Raw genomic sequence first — 22271 nt, forward strand, 5'->3', positions numbered from 1 at the left:
GGTCAGCTTCTAACAGTTTTTCTATCCGTCTGTAAAGAATTTGAGTTAGTATTTTGCAGCTGTGACTTATTAAACTGATAATTCGGTAATTTTCACATCTGCAAACACCTACTTTCTTTGGGATTGGAATGATTATATTCTTCTTGAAGTCTGGGGGTATTTCGACTGTCTCATACTTCTTGCTCACCAGATGGTAGAGTTTTGTTAGGACTGGCTCTCCCAAGGCTGTCAGTAGTTCTAGTGAAATGTTGTCTACTCCCGGGGCCTTGTTTCGACTAAGGTCTTTCAGTACTCTGTCGAACTCTTCACGCAGTATCATATCTCCCATTTCATCTTCATCTACATCCTCTTCCATTTCCATAATATTGTCCTCAAGTACATCGCCTTTGTGTAGACCTTCTATATACTCCTTCCACCTTTCTGCTTTCCCTTCTTTGCTTAGAACTGGGTTTCCAGCTGAGCTCTTGATATTCATACAAGTGGTTCTCTTTTCTCCATAGGTCTCTTTAATTTTCCTGTAGGCAGTATCTATCTTACCCCTAGTGTGATAAGCCTCTGCATCCTTACATTTGTCCTCTAGCCATCCCTGCTTAGCCATTTTGCACTTCCTGTCGATCTCATTTTTGAGACGTTTGTATTCCTTTTTGCCTGCTTCATTTACTGCATTTTTGTATTTTCTCCTTTCATCAATTAAATTCAGTATCTCCTCTGTTACCCAAGGATTTCTATTATCCATTGTCTTTTTACCTACTTGATCCTCTGCTGCCTTCACTATTTCATCTCTCAAAGCTACCTGTTCTTCTTCTACTGTGTTTCTTTCCCCCATTTTTGTCAATCGTTCCCTAATGCTCTCTCTGAAACTGTCTACAACCTCTGGTTCTGTCATTTTATCCAGGTCCCATCTCCTTAAATTCCCACCTTTTTGCAGTTTCTTCAGTTTTAATCTACAGTTCATAACCAGTAGATTGTGGTCAGAGTCCACATCTGCCGCTGGAAATGTCTTACAATTTAAAACCTGGTCCCTAAATCTCTGTCTTACCATTATATAATCTATCTGATACCTTCTAGTATCTCCAGGCTTTTTCCATGTATACAACCTTCTTTCATGATTTTTGAACCAAGTGTTAGCTGTGATTAAATTATGCTCTGTGCAAAATTCTACCAGTTAGCTTCCTCTTTCATTTCTTCCCCCCAATCCATATTCACCTACTACGTTTCCTTCTTTCCCTTTTCCTACTACCGAATTCCAGTAACCCATGGCTATTAAATTTTTGTCTCCCTTCACTATCTGAATAATTTATTTTATTTCATCATACATTTCTTCAATTTCTTCATCATCTGCAGAGCTAGTTGGCATATAAACTTGTACTACTGTAGTAGGCATGGGCTTCGTGTCTATATTGGCCACAATAATGTGTTCACTGTACTGTTTGTAGCAGCTTACCTGCACTCTTATTTTTTTTACTCATTATTAAAAATACTCCTGCATTACCTCTATTTGATTTTGTATTAATAACCCTGTATTCACCTGACCAAAAGTCTTGTTCTTCCTGTCACCAAACTTCACTAATTCCCACTATATCTAACTTTAACCTATCCATTTCCCTTTTTAAATTTTCTAACCTACCTGCCCAATTAACGGATCTGACATTCCATGCTCTGACCCGTAGAATGCCAGTTTTCTTTCTCCTGATAACATACTGTTTTAATAATATATCGCCAGATTACAGAATTTCTTACTGGAAGATTGTCAAGATCTTATTCCAGCTTTTTAAGATAGTAATGTCATACTTGCCTGTTGAGACAGGCTTACATTTCAGTCAGTTTCCTATGAGTATACTTTGTGTATGTGCCTGCTCACAACATGAAAATGTATCCAGTGCCAATGAAGCGTAATGTTCCAAAAATCAAGCACTTACTTGAGGAAGAACTTTAGAATGCAGAGGAAGCAGAAAAATCTGACCACTGAAGACGCTTTTGAAACAAAACAAAAAGCGTATGGTCCTATCAAAAAATAAAACTTAAATCATGCTTTAAAAGTTTTACTTTATTTCTTAAATTAGGCAGAGATTTTCATTGTGCTGCATATAGATCATATACAGTTATCTATAAAATACATACAAATAACACACAAAGGACATACATATTATAAATAAATTATTGCTATTCCAATAACTGGAATATAACACAACAAATCGTACAGAAAACTGTGAAACATAATAATTTTTACAAAATTACTGCTGTCATTGTGACAGTACACTCTTCATAAGAGCAGTTACATACATGTGCTGAATCATTCCAGAGGAACAAGGCCATTCAGTTGACTAAGCCTTCACTTAAGAAAACTTTTCTTTTCACCATATGCCTTGTGCAATATTTATGCATATGTCTTAGACTTATTAAATGCTACAAGCAATACACATTTCCTGATTACATTCCAGGTCAGAGTTTTGTGCAGTAAAATGATGATTAAGTTTTCACATTATTTGCAAAACAAGCACTTTCCTGAGACTGACGCTAATCATTTAAGGAATGCTCTCAGTCACTGAGACACTTCACACCTGTGGAACACATTAGTTCTGTCATGGCTTTAATAGTTGTACACATGTTTTGTAAAACTTGCACCAAGTGGCTAATAAGTTAAATACTGCTTCATTTTTCTTCAGTTGTACTGCAATTCTAAAGCTTTGCCCACTGATGATATAATCATCGCCTTGCAACTTTATACCACACAGAAAGAAAGGCACCAACATACATCATCACAGCCACACCTAAAATCATATATAGGTTTCCCATTACATCAACATTTAAAATGTCAACTTCTGTCAGAAACTTTTTTGTATACCTATAATGGCAATATAACACATCTTCAGGACAGGGTAGTTCATCTCGGCCATCAGCGAGAGTGACAGTAATAATTCCTTGAAATGCAGCTCTGAAGTAACTGATGTAGAACATGAACTCCAGTGAAGATGGGATATCCTTGTGAAATATGTTGAATCCAAACATTGAAATCAGAACAAGCAAAACTGGGCCAAGAAAAACAGCAACCTGTTCAAACAGAAAAGAAAATTGTTAGTATCCTAGGTTGTATAAAATAATTTATTGAAACTGAATAATTACATACACGTATACGGAAACAGAAGAAATGGATCAGTTGCAAAAGGAAAATATTTCAGCGTGATCCCTTAAACAAATAACAACTTTGTTTCCCATTTCTCTATAATTGAGTTAATGCTACATTTGCTATAATGCTAAGATCAATAAGTCATAAAATGGTAATCTTCCTCCTTATTCTGCAAAATTTGATAAATACTTTAGAATTTTTGTTTGAAATGTTTCCAGTAATGTAAGTCAACCAAAAACAAATGTCCTGCATTATAGTTCCCACAGTCTATAAAATGCTGTGTAGTTTTTATCTCCATTTCTCTTTCCAGATGGAGCTTTTATAGAATTATTTAATAATTGACATGTTGTCTATGTACAAAGGAGTTTACATAGCAGTTCTTGGGGACAAAATAGGATGTATCTGCAATTAATATTATAGCTATAGTGAATTAGTTGTTAAAGTTCTTTCTAAATATGTAGTTATTAGCTGTTACAGTGGGAATAAATGAGTGTTAAGAGTGAAGTTTGTTGGGACCACATTTAGTGTGATGTCTTATACCTTCAAATTTCACCAGCCTTTTAACCAGTTTGTTGTTGTTCTTAGTTGTGATGTAAAGCAAATTCCTGTTCTTTCTGCTACTCAGCTTGATATGTCTTATCCTTAATTCAAGTTCTGTCTAAGGGATACCGACCATTTCATTCAACAAGTCTTCTGAGGTTTCCTAATATTTTGCCAGAATAGATACCCTGTCTTTCATCTTTAAGCATGGTATCTGCTCCTCTTGCACTTGTTTTGTCTTCCAGAATTTTCTTTCACTCCCTTCACTGTTTCCTTTCTTTAAATGTTAAGTGATAGTGGTAATGATCTGTAACCTTGCCTTACACCTTTCTTAATTTACCCAATCCTCACACTTTGGCTTTGTAGAGGCTGTACGTTAATCCTCTGTCTTTTTACTTTAGCCCCTTTCATCTCAGCATTATGAACATTTTATTCCATCTTGTAGCATTACAGGTTTTCTGCAGGTCCGCAAATGTTAGGAAGGTGCCCAGGTTATTTATCTTCACATCATAAAATGCAATATCAGAACAACTTCTTTTATACCTCTGTATTTTCTAAAATCAAAGTGATTTTTATCCATTGTCCTTTGACTTCTCTCTTTATTCACCTACACATTATTCTGCTCTGCAGTTTATGAGTGTAATATGACAGACTATTCAGCTGATTCTTTTCACATTTGTCGACTCAAGCCTTATTTAGTAAAGTGCCTTAAATTTTCTGGAAACCTCATGGCAAGTCACTCAGTGTACAGATTTTTAACACCTTCACAAATAACCTAGTTCCTACAGCTTCCATAAATTTCCAAGCCCAAAAATACATGACCTACTCCTGCTGACTTATGAGCCGAGATAATTCAGTGATCTACCAAACTCGTGCCACATGACTTGCTCCGTTATTTCTTCCATATCTGTGTCCTTCTCCTCTACTCTACAATGAAAGTTTCATTCTGGAATACCTATAGGCCTAAGGACAGACTGTATTTTGGTTAGCTAGTTCCTTCCACTTTTTGTAGATCATATTCACAATAAATGTTATGGTATAGGACTTCATAAAGCAAAATTCCGTATGAGAAATGTGGGAGTAGTCTTGAGTAAAAGAAGTATTAGAAGAGGACAGATTGCTACTCAATGTAAAGGTGACACACTGAGTTGCAGACAAGCATAACAGAACGACTGCTAGACTTCCTGGTTTCAGCCAAAGCCTTCTTCAGAAAGTAGAACTCAGACATATTCACACAGGCAAGTGCACCTCACGCTCACGTGACTGTTCTCTCTGGTCACTCTGATCAGAATGCAACAGTGTCATGCCTACAGAAGCAGCAATCTGGAGTGGTATGGGAAAGGGGAGGGATAGCAGGGTGCTGGCGAGGAGGGAGAGGAATTAGCACAGCCTGGCGAAGCATGCAGTGACTAAAGGGTGGTAAGATAAGGCTACCAGGGAGCAGTATCAAGAGGCTTTGGGGGACAGAGGTGGAGTGGAGAAGGAGAGGAGCAGAGAAGGTGAAAAGACGGTTGCATGTGTTAGCAGAGAATGGCACACAGTGAGAGGGAGGAGTCATGTATGGGGAGGAGGTGATACAATGGTACAGTGGGGGGGGGGGGGGGGGGGGGGGAGGGGTTACTGTTAGGTGGAGAGTGTGGGGATTGTAGGATGCCTAGGTTGAGGCCACAATTGTTTCAGAAGTGTAGAATGTGTTATAAGGATAACTCCCATCTGCACAGTTCAGAAAAGCTGGTAATGGCGGGGAGAATCCATGGCCTGGGTTGCGAGCAGCCTCTGAAATTGAGCATGTTATGTTCAGCTGTGCGTTATGCCATAAGGTGGTTAACTTTGTTCTTGACACAGTTTGGTGGTGTCCATTGTTCCAGTCTGGGGCAGTATTGGGTGGCAGCTCTTGGGGATGGTGGGAGGTTTGGGGATGTGTGGGGATATGGTAAGGACAATCAGTTTGTGAACTAGGTCCGGGGAATATTGCCAGTCTGTGAAGAGCTTTTTGAGACCTTTAGTATACTGGGAAAGGGAGTTCTTGTCGGTGCAGATATACTGTTCCTGATAGGATGTGTGGGAGGGGTTTTTTGTTGTGGAAGAGATGGCAGTTGTCAAAATGCAGGTACTGTTGGTGGTTCGTGAGTTTAATGTGGGCAGATGTTGGGAGGAGGCATCAGAGAGGAGGAAGTCAACACCCAGGAAGATGGCATGCTAGGCTGAGGAGGATTAGATTATGCACATAAGAGAAAGGTGTTGAGGTTATGAAGGAATGAGGAGCATATGTGTTGGCCGACTCCACAACATGAGGCTATCATCAATGAACCTGAAATACAAGGGGTTTTGGGTTTTGGGAGGCTAGAAAGGTTTCCTCTAGGTGGCCCATAAACAGGATGGCATAGCAGCGTGCCATATGGGTGCCTAGAGCTGTGCTGCAGATTTGTTTATATACTTTCCCTTCAAAGGATAAGTAGTTGTGTGTTAGGATAAAGCTAGTAAAGAGTATGAGGAATGAGGTTTGAGTCTGAAGGACATTGGGAGAGGTAGCGTTCAATAGTAACAAGACTATGGGCAAGGGGGATGTTGGTGTATAAGGAAATGGAATCAACAGTGACAAGTAGTAATCCAGGTGGTAAGGGGATGGGGATGGTGGACAGTCAATGAAGGAGGTCATTGGTATCTTTGATATGGAGGCAAGATTTTGGGCAGTTGGTTGGAGGTGTTGGTGAATGAAATTCTTTCAGTGGAAGCACAATAATGAGCCACAATGGGGTATCCAGGATGGCTGGGTTTGTGGATTTTGGCAAGCATGTAGAATTTAGTGTATGAGGTGTCATAGGGGTGGGGAGGGAAATAGATTCAGAAGTGAGCTGGGAAAGGCAAAAGCCATTAAGTAGTGATTAGAGGCTACGCTGGACTTCTGGGATGGGATCACTCTGGCAGAGTTTATAGGTGGAGGAGTCAGAGACCTTCTGCCAGGTAGTCACTGTGATTCATAATGACAGTGGTGGAACTACAGTCTGCAGCTAGGATGATTAGGTCAGGATCTGTTTTGAGGCTTCTGTTGAAAGGCTGGTGCTCTTAGGAAGGGACCTGGGGAAGGATGGTGAGGCCAAGTTGGAGGTTAGGAATTCCTGGGAGGAGAATAGGGGTGGTATGATCTGTGCAATGCAGGATTCAATGTTGCAGTTATGTTGGCTTTGGTTGGAGGGATTGGTGGCAAAGAAGTGTTCCCATCACAGGAATTGGGAAGAGGAGAGTAGGTCTTCTACAAGTCAAATGTGGTTAAATTTAGGTGTATGGCTAAATGAGAGGCTTTTGGGTAGGACTGAAACTTCCATGCAGCTGATCTGATGATTTTGGCAGAACAGTTAACAGCAGTGTGCTGGGATTGTTTTAGCTCTAGATTTAGTGGAGTGTTGGTGTGGAGTTTAGGAGGATGTGACAAGTTGAAAAGGTCAGCTGGGCAGTTTCTGGATACTACGAAGGGTTCCTTCTCGTCAACTCCTCATAGCAACCAGTCCCTGAGGTGCGATTGCATCCACACCTCTGTCCACACTGGACCCACCAACCACCAATAGTACCTGCATTTCAACAGCACACCAAAAAATCCTTCCCATATAGCCTGGCCATCCGGGGATGGCATATCTGCAGTGATAAGAATTCCCATGCTTGGTATGCTGAAGGTCTCGCAAAGGACTTCATGGGCACTATCCCCAGACCTAGTCCGCAAACAGATTTGCCATGCCATATTCCCACACACACTCAATTCTCCCGGGACCCCCAAGAACCAGCTGCAAAGAAGTGCCTCCTTCATCACCCAGTACCAGCACAGACTGGAACAACTGAACCACGTCCTCCATGAAGGCTTTTATTATCTATTGTTATGCCTGAAATGAGGGATATCCAAGCCAATATCCTTTCCACCTCCATAAAGTGGTTTTCTCTCTATAACATCTCAATCCATCTCTATGCCACTCCAAATCCCAGCTCCTTCCCACAAGGATCATATCCCTGTGGAAGACCCACATGCAAAAACTGCTCAGTCCAATACTTTCTATTCCAGTCTTTTCACAGGTTTGTCCTATGCCATGAGAGGCCAGGCCACCTGTGATAGAAGCCATGTCATGTATCAGATCTGCTGCTATCACTGCATTTTTACATTGGTATGACTACCAACCATGTGCTCACTAGGGTGAATGTCCGCTGCCAAACTATGGCCAAGAGCAAAATGAATACCCTGTGGCACAACAAGCAGCTGAATATCACATGCTTGATTTCAGTGCTTGCTTCACAACCTGAGCTATCCAGATCCTCCCCTCCTAATATCACATGCCTGATTTCAGTGGTTGTTTCACAATGCAAGTCATCTGGATCCTCCCCTCCACCACCAGCTTTTTGAATTGCGAAGGTGGAGATTATCTTTATAACGCATTCTTTGCTCCTGAAATAATTCCAGCCTCAAACCTCAAACTATGGTAACCTACCAGCCCCACCTCCCACCCCCCTCTGTCTTGTCACTTCTTACCATTTCACATCCCCTCATGCTCAACGTGCACTGCTCTCTGCCAGCACAGCCATCAGTCTTTTCTCACTTCTATGCTTCTCTCCTGTTTCGCTCCCCATTCCCGCCCCCCCCCCCCCCCCTCCTCCTGTCCCAGCCTCTTGGCTCTGCACCTGGCAGTCATGTCTAGTGACCACCTAGTCCCTGCATACTAAGCCTGGCTCCGTTGACTCCTCTCCTCTCACCTGTATCCTGCTAATCCTCCGCCTTCCCTGCCCACTACAGATTGCTTCTTCTGTCAATGCGATGCTGTTGCATTCTGACCAGAGCAGCCAGAGGTAGTGGTTAGGTTTGTGTGAGGTGCGCTTACTTGTGTGAACATGTATATGTTCTTCTTTCTGAAGAAGGCTTTGGCCAAAAGCTCAATATGTAACAGGTTTTTTATTGTGCCTGTTCTGCAACTTAATGTGTCATCTTTATGGTGAGTGGCAATCTATCATTTTCATAATATTGTTGATATTCCTATCTGAACTTTCTGTTGTTTCAAAGTGTTAGAAGAAATGTCAAAAGATTTTTGTGTCTGTGTCACATTCGTACCAGAATAAAACTTTGTGTTTTAAATTCATGGCTTGCCCAAATGAACCTTCCTGGGTAAGGAGGAAAAAACAACATGTGCTGGATCCAGAATTGAACCCAGAATTTTAAAGTTATGAATACTAAGTGAGAGTTACTGTCAGATTGAAGCTTTGAATTTGGCAATGGGGTAAGCTCTGATTGCTCATTTGGCAGTCTGTTGGCTGAGATAAATAAAGATAATGGTTTGAGTACCATAAATAAAGATAATTGTTTGAGTACCAGCGTGGGACACTGCATTAATCCATCAGTTAGGTTCATAACTTGTAATGTCTGGCTGGAGATAAAGGTTAGATTGTTCGTTCAGCCATTCCCCTATCATTATTCACTTGTCATTTATGTGGTATGACATATGAAATTGATCAGAAACCACCAACACAGTATTACATTAAGTTGCAGTAATGATAGAGGCGCGGCAGAACTGAGTAAACGGTTTTGAGGGATAACTGTTCAGACGATGGTCAGTCCGGCTCTAGCTGACATCTGTAACACATCTTGAGGGCAGCAAATTTACATATTTAGCTTTTCCTGTTATTTCTTAGTAGTACACATTTCTTAAATTCTGAGTGTGTTTTTGTATTTACAAAGTTTAATCTTGTGTTTGTAAGTAAGAAAGTTTTGGAAGTGTAAAGTCAGGCAGTCAGTAGTGCAGTAGTTGCTCATTTGCTTGTTTTCAAGACAAGCAACCGTTCGGTTCAGCCTAGTTAGCCACTCAATCCAGCTCCAGATATCACCTATGACAAACCTCCAGGGCAGCAAGTTATATATTTAGCTTTTCCTGTGGTTTCTTAGTAATATAAATTGTTTAAATTTTTTGCGTTTTTTTTGTATTTATGAAGTTTAACCCCATGTTCTGTAAGTGTAAATTCAGGTAGTCTATAGATCAGTTGTCATTTCTACTGAACAGCCAGCTACATGTTTCATTAAACTATCAGCATCTATTGGTGACACATCAGGATGGTAAAAAGGAGGGTATCAAGGTATCTTTTATAATTTACTTCTTCAGTTAGTCTTACTAGGAGGGGTAGGACGTGTGCATGATTTGTGCAGATGTAGGAGCAGCTGGCTGCAGTTTGCAAACAGCTGAATGTGGTTTTGGCTACAATCAGCCTACTTCAGGCTGCTCCTTGGGGTGTAGCAGTGGTGGAGAATCTGGCCTGTCACATGGCATACCTCAAGTGTCACTTGTTTCACCCACGAGCTCTGCCACTGAGGCACCTCCGAGTGGACATGACATGGTGGATCTGCACTCACAGCAGGGTGAGTGGCTGGTGGTAATGCATTTGTGTCACTCGAGGAAGAAGGCCAATGTGGAGGCTGGGCACCTGGCCTCGCCTATCTGCCCTGTGAGTGAACTGGTGACTGTTCCTTCAGTAAGGTCCAAGCAGGCACATGTGGGTGAGGGCTTGCTAATTATTGGGAGCTCCAACATTAGGCACTTTTTGGAGCTCTGCAGTAAGATAGCATTCGCAGTTGGAAAGAAAGCCAATTTGCACTCGGTACATTTGCTGGGAGGTGTCATCTGAGGTGTGGAGATGGCTATTGAGTGTGCAGTTGTCTGCAATTTATGGCTCACTTTGGCACCATGACACCTATTACTTATGTTATGAGGCCATCCTTAGTTTGTGTAGGTAGCTGGCAGAGGTGGTAAAGGAAGCTGGTCTCATGTGTGTGGTGCAAGCAGAGTTTTCAGTTTGTAGTGTTGTGTCCAGTGTTGATTTTGGTCCTTTGGTTTGGATCTGAGTGGAGGATCTGAACCATAGGTTTTGTCAAGTCTGTGATGATCTTAGCTGCAGATTTTAGGATCTGCATTATCAGGTGGGGAATTGTAGGACTTCCCTTGATAGGTCAGGAGTGCACTACATGAAGGAAGCACTTACTTGGGTAGAACAGTTCTTGTGGGGTGCACATGGGTTTTTTTTAGGCTAGGTTGTAGATTGAGGTACTCTGCTGAACACTTGCCACTCGATACACAGAACACATTCAGAGTAAAGACATTTCACCTTTCAAACTTTTATCAATAAATTGTTTACGAATTCATAACAAAGTTTCTGAATTTACTGCCCTCCAAGACAGTTCTCACACTCAACTAATTCTTTGTACCAAGATCTGGCTAAAACCCAAAATAGAAAGCTCTGAGATATTTAGTGAGTAAAGGAAAATTTATCACAAAGACAGATTAGACACCATACGAGGGGGAGTGTTCTTTGCAGCTGAAAAAAATATTGTCTCTACTGAGGTTGAAATTTAGTGTGACAGTGAAGTTATCTGGTTGTGTATAACAGGTGTAGGTGAAACCAAGTTAATTGTTGGAGGTTTTTACCTGCCATCTGATTCTGCTATGGTTTTTCTAGCATCATTCAAAGAAAGCCTATGGTCAGCAGTGTGTAAAAACTCATATCATGCAATACTAATTGGATGTGATTAAAACATACCAATTACAGACTGGGACATGTATGGATTCATTGCAAGAGGTACAGAAAGGCACTCTTGTAAAGTACTATTGTACATGTTTTCTGAAAACTGTCTTGAGCAGCTAGTTCGGCTGCCCACACACAATGGTAATATCTTAGCTCTTGTAGCTACAAACAGGCCAGTCGTTGTTGTTGGTCTCACAATACAGAGGGGATTACTGATCATGTCATCGTCATAGTAACAGTGGTTACAAAAGTTAATTAATGAGTCAAGAAGGCTAGGAGAGTGTTTCAGCTTAAAAGACCAGGTAATCAATTGTTAGCATATCACTTATAATACAGTGAATGCAGTCATTCAGTTCCAGCGTGATAGACATAGAGGTATTATGGGTGAAGTTTAAATAGATCGTAAATCATGTTCTGGGAAAGTATGTGTCTAGTAAATGGACTAAGGACGGAAAAAATACAGCTCAATTTAGCAACAAAATTTGGAAAATGGTGAGGAAGCAAAAGCTCTTGAACCCTTCGTTCAACAGAGAAATGGCAAATGATGGCAGGCAAAGGTTAGTAGAGATATATGCATTTGTGAAAAGATCTACGCACAAAGTATACAATAACTACTACCATTGTACCTTACCAAAAGATCTGGCCGAGACCCCAAGAAAATTCTGCTCCTACGTAAAATCACTAAACGGGTCTAAGGCTTCCATTGAGTCCCTTGTTGACCAGTCTGGTGTGGCAGTTGAAGGTAGCAAAACAAATGCTGAAGTTTTAAATTTGCATTTAGGAAATCATTCATGCAGGAGAATCATACAAACATACCATTGTTTGACCATCATACAGAGTTCCTTATGGATGGCACACTAATAAACATCACTGGCATAGGCTAGGCCTGTATGGAATCCCAGTTCAGTTTCACAAAGAGTACTGTATGCCATTGGCCCCAAGGATAGGATGAGCCCCCTCCATGCCTACACCGATGTGGTGACCAAAGCCATTGGTCCCTTACTTTGCTTGCATTTATAGTGAATCTCTCGCCCAGTGCAAAGTCTCAAGGGACTGGAAAAAGGCACAGGTGGCTCCTGTGTATAAGAAGGGTAAAATAATGGACCCACAAAGTTACAGACCAGTATCCTTGACATCAGTTAGTGCAGAATTCTAGAACATATTCCAAGTCTGAATATAATAAATTTCTTAGAGACCAAAAAGCTTAAGCCCATGAATGAATACAGTTTTAGAAAGTGTCATTTGTGTGAAACTCAGCTTGCCTTTCTCTCATATGATGCTTGAATGGCAACAGACAGATTCCTCATTCTTAGATTTCTGAAAGGCATTTGACACAGTGCCCCACTGCAGACTGTGAATGAAGGTATGAGCTCACAGAATGGGTTCCCACATATGTGAGTGGCTTGAAGACTTCTTAAGTAACAGAACCCAGTACATTGTCCTTGACAGCACATATTCATCAGAGACAAGGGTACTGTCAGGAGTGTGCCATGAAATGTGATAAAACTGCTATTATTTTCTATATACATAAATGATCTGACAGACAGGGTGGGCAGCAGTTTGTGGTCATTTGTCAAAGATGCTGTGTTGTATGGGAAGGTGTTGAATATGAGTGATTGTAGGATGATACAAGATGACTTAGACTAAATTTGTAGTTGGTGTGATGAATGAAAGCTAGCTCTAAATGTATAAAAATGTAAGCTAATGTAGGTGAGTAGATAAATCAAACCTATAATGTTTTGATACACCATTAGTAGTATTCTGCTTGACACAGTAACATCATTGAAATATCTGGGCTTAATGTTGCAATGTGGTATGAAATGGCACAAGCATGTGAGGATTGTGGTAGGGTGGTTGGTTTATTGGGATAATTTTAGGAAAGTGTGGTTGATCTGTAAAGTAGGCTGCATACAGGATGCTAGTGTGACCAATTCTTGAGTACTGCAGAGTGCTTGGGACCTGCACCTGGTCAGATTAAAGGAAGACATTTTAGCAATTCAGAGGCAGGCTGCTAGATTTGTTATCATAGGTCTGAACAACGTGCATGTGTTATGGAGGTGTTTTGGGAACTCAAATGGGAATACGTGGATGTGATAGAACTGTTTGAGGAATGCTGTTGAGAAAATTGAGAGAAGCAGCATTTGGAGCTGACTGCACAACAATCTACTGCCGTCAATGTACATTTCGCGTAAGGACCACAAAGATAGGCTACGAGAAATTAGGGCTCATATGGAGTCATACAGACAGGCATTTTTCCCTCGCTCTACCTGCGAGTGAAACAGAAAAGGAAACTACTAATAGTAGAAATAGTACAGGGTACCCTCTGTCATACATCATATGGTAGTTTGGGGAGTATGTATGTAGACATAGATAGTACGTGCGTGGGGGGGGGGGGGGCAGTTGCACATGGTCTCCCTTTGTTCCATCAGTGATTCTATTTCAGTAGCCAACATTGTTTGGACCAGAGCTCACTGGTGCTTTGCCATGCATGTGTATCTTGAAAACAACTGATTTGAGATTGCAATACAAAGAGCTTTTCAGCAACAGTTCAACATTCCACACAACAATGCCATTCCTACTGCGAATACAATTTGGTCCTAGGATCAGCAGTTGGAGCGAACTCTTAGCACACTAAGAAGAAATATGATATTAGAAAAGGATAGTTGCTACTCACCATACAGTGGTGATGTTGAGTCGCAGATAAGCACAATAAAAGGACTGTCAGAAAGTGCGCTTTTGGCCAACAAGGGTGTCATCAGATATAGACAACATTCACACTTACACAAATGCAACTCACGCACACATGACCACAAACAGCCAGACTGGCCGTGTGTGTGTGTGTGTGTGTGTGTGTGTGTGTGTGTGTGTGTGTTGCGTTTACATGATTGTATGTGTATGTTGTCTATATCCAGTGAAGGCCTTGTTGTCCGAAAGCTTACTGTCCGACAGTTTTGTTTTTGGTGTATCTGTGACTCAGCACCTTCGCTATTTGGTGAGTAGCTACTATCATTTTTGTAATATTGTCATTATTCCATCCTGGATTTTTCATTGTTTACAAAGAGGTATGCATAGCCATTGGAGATCCATCAGAACACCTGAAAATGTGCAGCTGGTGAGAAGAGCAGCTGAGCAATCACCAAGATATTCTGCCTGAAGGCACGCTGTTGCATTGGGGTTTTCAGACCACAGTTTTAAGAGGATTCTGCATTTCGACTTAAATTTCCACCCCTTCAGAATATTGTGGTTCAAGAACTGAGTCCAACAGACTACACCAACTGCTGAGGCCTGTGTGAGGAAATGATTGCAATGGTGTACATTTTCACCTAAGTGGGATTGTGAATAAACAAAATTTTCGCTACTGGGCTGAAAACAACCCCCAAATTCTTCACCAAAGGCTGCTACGTTCCCCTAAACTAACAGTGTGATGTCCCGTATCACAATCTGGCATGATAGGCCAGTACGTCTTTGAGGAGGAAAGTGTGACTATGAATGTGAATTCCAGACATTATGTTTCAATGTTGCAAAATTTTCTGCAGCCCAGAATGGAACAGATTGTTGAAGAAGAGGGATTAGGGGACTTTTTCCAACAGGTTGGGGTGTAGCTCATACAGTCTGAAATTTATTTTATGTTTTGAGAGAAATGTTTCTGGGACATACGGTCTTTGAGGGTTGGTGTGGGATGGTCTGCATGATCACCAGATTTGAGCATTTGTGACTTCTTTCTTCAGGGATATCTGAATGAAAAGGTGTTTAAACACTGCCCTAAAACCTACCAGAGCTAAGGGATCAAATTATTGAAGCAGTGAATGCCATACCCCACAACGCGTGCAAACAAGCTCTTCAAAATGTCATAGATCGTCTCCTAAAGTGTATTGCTGCTAACAGCTACCATCTTGAGAACATTATTTTCAATACTAAATGAATATAGAATGGTATGAACATCTAATTCTAAAAACAAAAAGATTTTTTCTCTATATACCCCAATTTCTTTTTTATAACTCCTCAAAACTGCATAACTGTTTTGTCACACCATTTAAATGTTAAAAAAGCCAATGAGAATCTGTCAGACAACCACTTTACAGTCCTCTAAAATTACAAAAATTGTTTTGAAAGAAACACTACCTTTGTTGGTGTCAGAGCACCAATAATGAATCCTGACCCTTGAGCTGCCAGGGATGCTGCATTAGTCAGAATAAAGAACATGGCTATCCTGTATAGCTCTGGTGGCTGACTTGTTGCATAATATGAAATTCCTAGGTAAATGCTGTTACATGCAATCTGTAAAGGCAAAAAATTTAAAATTAGTAACAAACCAGAACATTTTGTAAAAGTCTGTTACACATGTACGCAGAATATAACAGAAAAATTACTTCAAATACTTGAAAAATAATACGATGATTTCAGTATTTTTCATAGTTTTGTATGTTACATGTTCTATACATACTCAAAAGCAATGGAAGGCAAATATCATGAACAACAAGCAGATGAACAGATACCAACTACCATAAAAGTATAAACATTCCAGCAAATTTGATTGCACATGCCTCTCATATAGTGTTGAGTAAGTAACAAGGCCAGGATAACTTCAGCACAAAGTACAAAAAATTAGTCACTTCCAGGGAACACACTAATACCATGTAACACTGTGTAGCCTGGACATTAAGCTCAATCCGGTGAGAAGGAAGTCCGCAAGTTTTTTCAGGTTTGCCATATCCTACTGAAACCACTCATTGGCAATGAATGAGTGCGCCCGACTTATGACAGAGAAACCCTCCAAAAATGTCATGTAAGCACCTCCAACCTGTACTACACCATACACACACACACTGCAGTGTAAACACCTCACTGGGCTGTCTGTGCACTCAATACCTCACTTTATTTCAAAATTGCAACTTGCCAGGCCACACTACAGCATTTACAACCAGTTACCGGTCAGTTTATATGTGGGCCACTGAAGACATGGGGGTTTATCTGCTTCTGTGAACAATGGTCTTCTGTGAGGTATCAACTCCAAATGTCCATTAAGGGCAGTTCCCTTTGCATTTAGTTGAGATGGGCCTGCATTCTCTGACAGCAGCAATCCTTGTCAGTTTTGAAACCAACTAATTTTAAGGTATATATAAAACATCACCAACTCACCTGCTATTGAAGCAATTTGTAGCAGAAGCAGAGGTGGTAATCTACAAATATTTCAAAGTAATAACAGCTGTGGCAGCACAAGGCAGAACATGCAGAAAATTGTGATTGGTAGCCATGACACAGCTTTGATTGTTGTTAGGCAGGATTTTTTTATGACCCTGTTCTTACATCTTCCTACATGGCTCTGTTACACCATTCCTTGCAGACACATTGAACAGTCCATGCTAATACACCAAGAAACCAAGCAATTTCATTCACAGTGTGCTCATTGACATATCCAATCATGATAGCTCCTTTTTGCCATTCTGTCACATCTCCACGTCAACCCATCTGACTACATGATTCCATACATCCCTGTTACACATACACACCTCCTCACTGTCAGAACTTTGTCAGCTGTAATAGAGTCACATGACTAACTGATACCAGTTCTACAGCATTCTGAAGTGACCAGTGTGTTGTGTCGAGGGAGTAGTTGAATTTCGCCCAGTGAGCTCAGAAATAAGGGCAACAATACCTTAGAAAAAAATATGGAGCCTGAATTATCAGTAACTGAACAAGCTGTGTTTAAGACTACTTCATACAAATAAACTGAAATACTTGACTTCATCCTAAGTAAATTGAAATGAGACAGACAAAACACAAGCTATGACAGTTTTCTTGGACCTCCAGTTTCCCAAACCCCACCTCCTCTCTATTTTCAGCAATAGTTCAACATTTCACACAACAATGCCATTTCTAATGTGAATACAATTTGGTCCTGGACTCAGCAGGTGGAGGAAACTATTAGCACACTAAGAAGAGAGAAAATATTTTGTGTGTTCAGAAAATCAGTATAAGCACGGTCCAACATTTCTAAACAAGCTAAGTGCAGGGTTTGTGGGGATTCACACAATTTTAGGTACTCCATAAAAAGGAAGTTCTAAGTGCTTAAACTGGAGGATGTTGGAGGCCATGGGATGTCACCAAAACAGGAAATGACCCTCCCTGGAAAGGAGTGACAAACCAACTCGATAGACTCACGTGCAGTGTGCATGATGGCCCCATACTGTTGATAATAAATGTTATTCTTGTTATGTAGATATCACCATCACAGCTATGGCACAAAAAAGTGTTAAGCATATGACGTAATCTTCAGTGTAGACAGTCACAGTGACATTTCCATCTTTAAAAAAATATAGGCCAATGATGTTCAAATTGCTAACTGCACACCATACTATTACACTCTCTGCATGGAGCAGTGTTTCACGAATGATGCATGGATTCTCAGAAGCTAAATTTAGCTTGTTAACATCCCCACTCAAATGAAAATGAGCTTCACTGCTTATGATGATTTTCACATTTTCATTGTCTTCAAGCAGCATTTATATTTTAACTGCCAAGTCCTATCATTGCTCATAATCTATTGCATTCAGCTGCTGAACAATACATGTCTTGTATGGATGAAATGTTAAATCTTTCTTCAAAATAGTGTGCACCAATTCACAACTTAACCTTAACTCATGTGCATGTCATCATGCAGACTGATCTGGGCTCCAAATCAAAGCCTGTCTCACCATCTGGATGTTTCCTGGTGTTCTTGCATTCTTCTTAGGGACAGGTGGCTTCTTCTTTATGGTACTGCTTGTCACCCTTAGACTGATAACACACCTGAGAATCAAATTTCAGTTGGGAATGGTACCTTGTTATCCATGGTTGAAATGAACACAAAAAAGCCAACTGCACTGCTGTGACTGACTCAGCATTTCACATGTATGCTTCATACACAAACATGCGGTGCTCTGCCACCCACTGCACCACTGCTACTGAAATGGCATCAGATGGTGAGAGCATTGCAGAAGTTTCCCCACTCTACATCCACAGGACCATCATACTAGCCATTTAAATACCATTCAGTTCTCGTCAGTCACTTGTACATACAGCATGCAATACATTTTGCATGGGAACCACTGTATTATCCAGTGGTGATGCTTATATAGCATACAGCTTCATTTTACTTGACAGTATCAACTTTCGTTTACTGAGGTGAAGGTTACTGGTGTAATAACGTCATTGTGGCCTGCGCACATCCAAAAATGTTTCACTTTCTTCCAAAAGGTGATCATATACTTTTGAAGACAGAAAAGCACCTAACAGGTTGACATGCCATGTCTTGGAATGGTTTTAAGAATGTGGAACAGGTTTTCTCTCTCTTGGATCACTTCCAAAGTTCCATATTTGATTTCTACTGATCATCTGTGAGACATCATCAAAAGGCATGCCTTTAGGCATTTTATACACCTTTAATTATGCAGAGGAGTTCAGTGCATACAAAATGACTAGTCATGCTGCATCACTATTGTGCTACCAATTCCTCATTTAAAATTATTCAGCTATCACAGAGTGTGAATCAGTTGTCCTCCAAGGTGCTGTCTTTCGTGTTTGGATTGGATGGATGTAAATGAATGCATTAACTATTCTGTCTGCAGAAAACACTTGCTTGAATATTCCTTTAAGACTGTGGAAACGAGGAGGGGAGGGAGGGGGGAGGGAGGGAGGGAGGGAGGGAGGGAGGGAGAGAGAGAGAGAGAGAGAGAGAGAGAGAGAGAGAGAGAGTTTGAATCCTTAACTGGTATCGTGCAATTTTGTAATCTAACTGGTATCATGGTATCTGTCGGACTCCAGAAATTTACTGTTTATTTGTATAATGTTGTCTTAACTTATTAGTTTTTTGTTAACCTCAACTAGTTACATCTTGTGTTTTAAAACATATGAAAGTGAAATCTGACAAAGAATATTACTAATCAAGAAGAAAACACAGAAAGTACACAAGTGATGTTCTGAAAAATTGGACTTTCCTACATTCCTCAAAAATCTAGAAATTAAACTTTTAGTTATTAATCCTGTGCTATGGTAGTCTTTCTTCAGCACCAAGAATCAGAAACAGAAACAAAATTTCTGGAAAACTTTAAGAATAAATTTATATTTTGATATTCACTTTAAAAATTTTTAGAGACCACATTGCAGGCATTATGTAAGTACTGGGTCCTGGTGTCTATTTTACACACACTCTTTAACCCATTTTTTGGCTGGTGCATCTGAAATCTATGCTGACTGTGGAACGGCACAAGCATTTCATCAATGCACAGAGTACAGCCTTGAGAGTAACATTACTGACAGCTTGTAATAAATCTGTTGAAAATGTTTGACACTGCAGCAATTGCATTCTTCTTTTTTCTTTTCTGCCTTGTAATCTGGATGCTCAAGTAGAAGAGAAATTGATATAAACAAAAACTTTTTCTTACAGTACTGTGAAAAATAATACATCCAGTTCCACCCACCAAGAAAAGATTATCTATGGGGTCATTGTCAGACTTGGAGATTGTTGTGAATATAAATAAGCCTACAAAAGCTTTCAGTTCAATAACATAAATATCATGTAGAAAATATGTAATCTTATAGGAGTACTTTTATTTTACTGATTGTATTCTTCAATTACTGCATAATCTCATCTAAAATGTTATAAGTAAAAAGTAGATCCAAAGTTGTTCAGCATCTGGGTTCCTTCCCCAAGACATTAGCCCTGATCACAGACCAGGAATCTGCATCTCTATGGTACATTGCCTCCTTCTGACGTTAGCTGGTGGTTGTGCTTTTCTCCATCTCAAACAGTTTCCTTTACCATAAATGTAGAAATCACAGCCACATGACTGTTTTTTACTGTGATTATCTTCACCTGTTTGTCCTCCATTTATGGTGCAGTAGATGGATGAGGATGTTTAAAATAATAATTAAAATAGTATAGTCAGTCAATGTGGTTGAATAGTATATGACATAAATTAGAAAACTTGTTGTTGTTGTTGCTGCTCTTCTTCTTTTTTTTTTTTTTTTTTTTTTTTTTTTTTTTTTTTTTTTTTTTTTTTTTTTTTTTTACAAGTGTCTGGTATATATTTAGGAAGCTTACCAAATGTTGCAAAATCCTGAAAAGATAATGATAACAGCTTCCAGTACGAAGAAGATACTATGCCCTTACACATGCCCTTTGATGGGTGGTGTATATTAGTAAGTCAAGGAGACCTTTTCTCATTGTCAGCTGTCTACAGAGACTCCAACACCTTGGGACAAGTTTTTTATAAATTTCCGTATTATACCTGCCCCTCTAACACACTTAACAAATGAAATAATACTGCTTATATGTGGTTATCCAATGAAATTTAAATCTAAAAAGAAGTATTTTACATACCTGAATTGGAATTTCCACAGACAGCAGTGACAAATAGTAAGATGGCAAGGAGTACCACTGATTGAAGTGCTCACTCTTGATTATCTTCAGTTCTAGTGGGACTGAAACAAGAATTGCTGTTAGTTTTCCTTTCAAATGCAATCTATTCATCAAAACTTACAGCCTTTAATGTGAAAAACAGTATCAATGTCCCTGTTTATTGAGCAGAAAATCCAGGATGGAATGTAACAATATCATGAGAAGGATAGTTGCTACTCACTATATAGTGGAGATACTGTGTCACTGACAGGCATGACGAAAAGACTGTCAGAAAGTGAGCTTTCAGCCAACAAGACCTTGTTTGGAAATAGACAATATGCAGGTATACACTCACGCGAGTGCGACTCACACACAAATGACCACAATATCTGACTGCTTGACTGCTGAGGGCAGACTGGGTGCAGCAGTGCATGATGGGAAAGGCAATCAGGTGGTGGGGGTAAGGAGGAGGCTGGGGTGGAAAGGGGTGGGAATAGCAGGGTAGGGTTGAGAGACAGTAGAAAGGGCAGGGATAGCAGGGTAGGGGTGGGGGACAGTGAAGTGCTGCCTGTGGGAGCATACGGAGACGAGGTGGAGAGAGGGTAGGGCACCTAGGTGCAGATCAGATGGAGGGCAGGAACTGCAGGTAGCGCAAAAAGAGAGAAGTAAAAAGACTGAAAGTGCGGTGGCGGAATAGAGGGGTGTGTATTGCTGGAATAGAAACAGCAAAGGCAGGCTACCTGTGAAACTAGTTGTGATTCATATGCTTAGCTGCAACCATTGTGCTGCATTCTACTTGGACATGACAACCAACAAAATGCCTGTCCAGGTGAATGGCCACCAACAAACTGTGGCCAAGAAACACCTGGACCACTGATTTGCTGAATACGTTGCCCAACACAACATTCTTCATTTCAATGATTGCTACACAGCTTGTGCCATCTGTATCCTTCACACCAACACCAGCTTTTCTGAACTGCACAAGTGGGAACTCTCCTTCCAATATATTCTACAATTCCATAACCCTCTTGGCTCCAACATTTGTTAGTCATTGTTCTTCCCTGTTCCCATTTCAGCACTACAGAGCCCACTGTTGTACCAACACACCCACAGTCTTTTTACTTCTCTCCTTTTCGGTTACTGCCCCCCCCCCCCCCCGCCTCCCCCCCCCCCCCCACCCTCCATCTAACCTCTCAACTGCACCTAGCTGCCCAACCCTCTCTTCACCTCATCACAGCATTCCCACAAGCAGCACTTTACCGCCCCTGTCTCCTACTCTGCTGCCCCTTCCTCTCCCTGCCCCAGCCTCCTCCTTACTCTCAACACCCGGCTGCCTCTCCCATCATGCGCTGCGGCTCACAGTGTGGCCTCAGCAGCCAGAGACTGTGGTCTTATGTGTGTGTCTGTGTGCATTTTTGTCTATTTCCAAAGAAGGCCTTGTTGGCTGAAAGCTCACTTTCTGTCAGTCTTTTTTTGGTGCCTATCTGCAACTCAGCATCTGTGCTATATGATGAGTAGCAACTATCCTTTTCATAATATTGTTTCTTGAGTAGTATGGTCATTAATTATTTGTTAGTTGGATACAGGAGAAGTAAGTAATGTTTTACGGAAAGATTCCCTTTTCCCTGCCCTGCTTCCCATCCCTGTTCCACTTTATAGGCCTTTCATTGGCTTCTCTCCTCT

At 40.7% G+C, this 22271-nt stretch overlaps 1 protein-coding gene across 3 annotated transcripts in view; it reads right to left on the minus strand.

Annotated features, from left to right (window-relative positions):
* Positions 1-2026: 2026 nt before the first annotated feature.
* The window catches only part of LOC124802407 (ATP-binding cassette sub-family G member 1-like), a 794031-nt gene continuing 773786 nt past the window's right edge, over positions 2027-22271 (minus strand). For all 3 annotated transcript variants that reach the window (XM_047263167.1, XM_047263166.1, XM_047263164.1), the window contains 3 exons: positions 20571-20671; positions 15332-15487; positions 2027-3051 (listed from right to left, as the gene is read on the minus strand). In XM_047263167.1, coding sequence (XP_047119123.1) covers positions 2707-3051; positions 15332-15487; positions 20571-20671 — 602 coding nt within the window. In that variant the 3' untranslated portion in view covers positions 2027-2706. The remainder of the gene's footprint in view (positions 3052-15331; positions 15488-20570; positions 20672-22271) is intronic.

The sequence above is a fragment of the Schistocerca piceifrons genome, chromosome 6 (assembly GCF_021461385.2).
Source record: "Schistocerca piceifrons isolate TAMUIC-IGC-003096 chromosome 6, iqSchPice1.1, whole genome shotgun sequence".
In the NCBI taxonomy this organism is placed as follows: Eukaryota; Metazoa; Arthropoda; class Insecta; order Orthoptera; family Acrididae; genus Schistocerca; species Schistocerca piceifrons.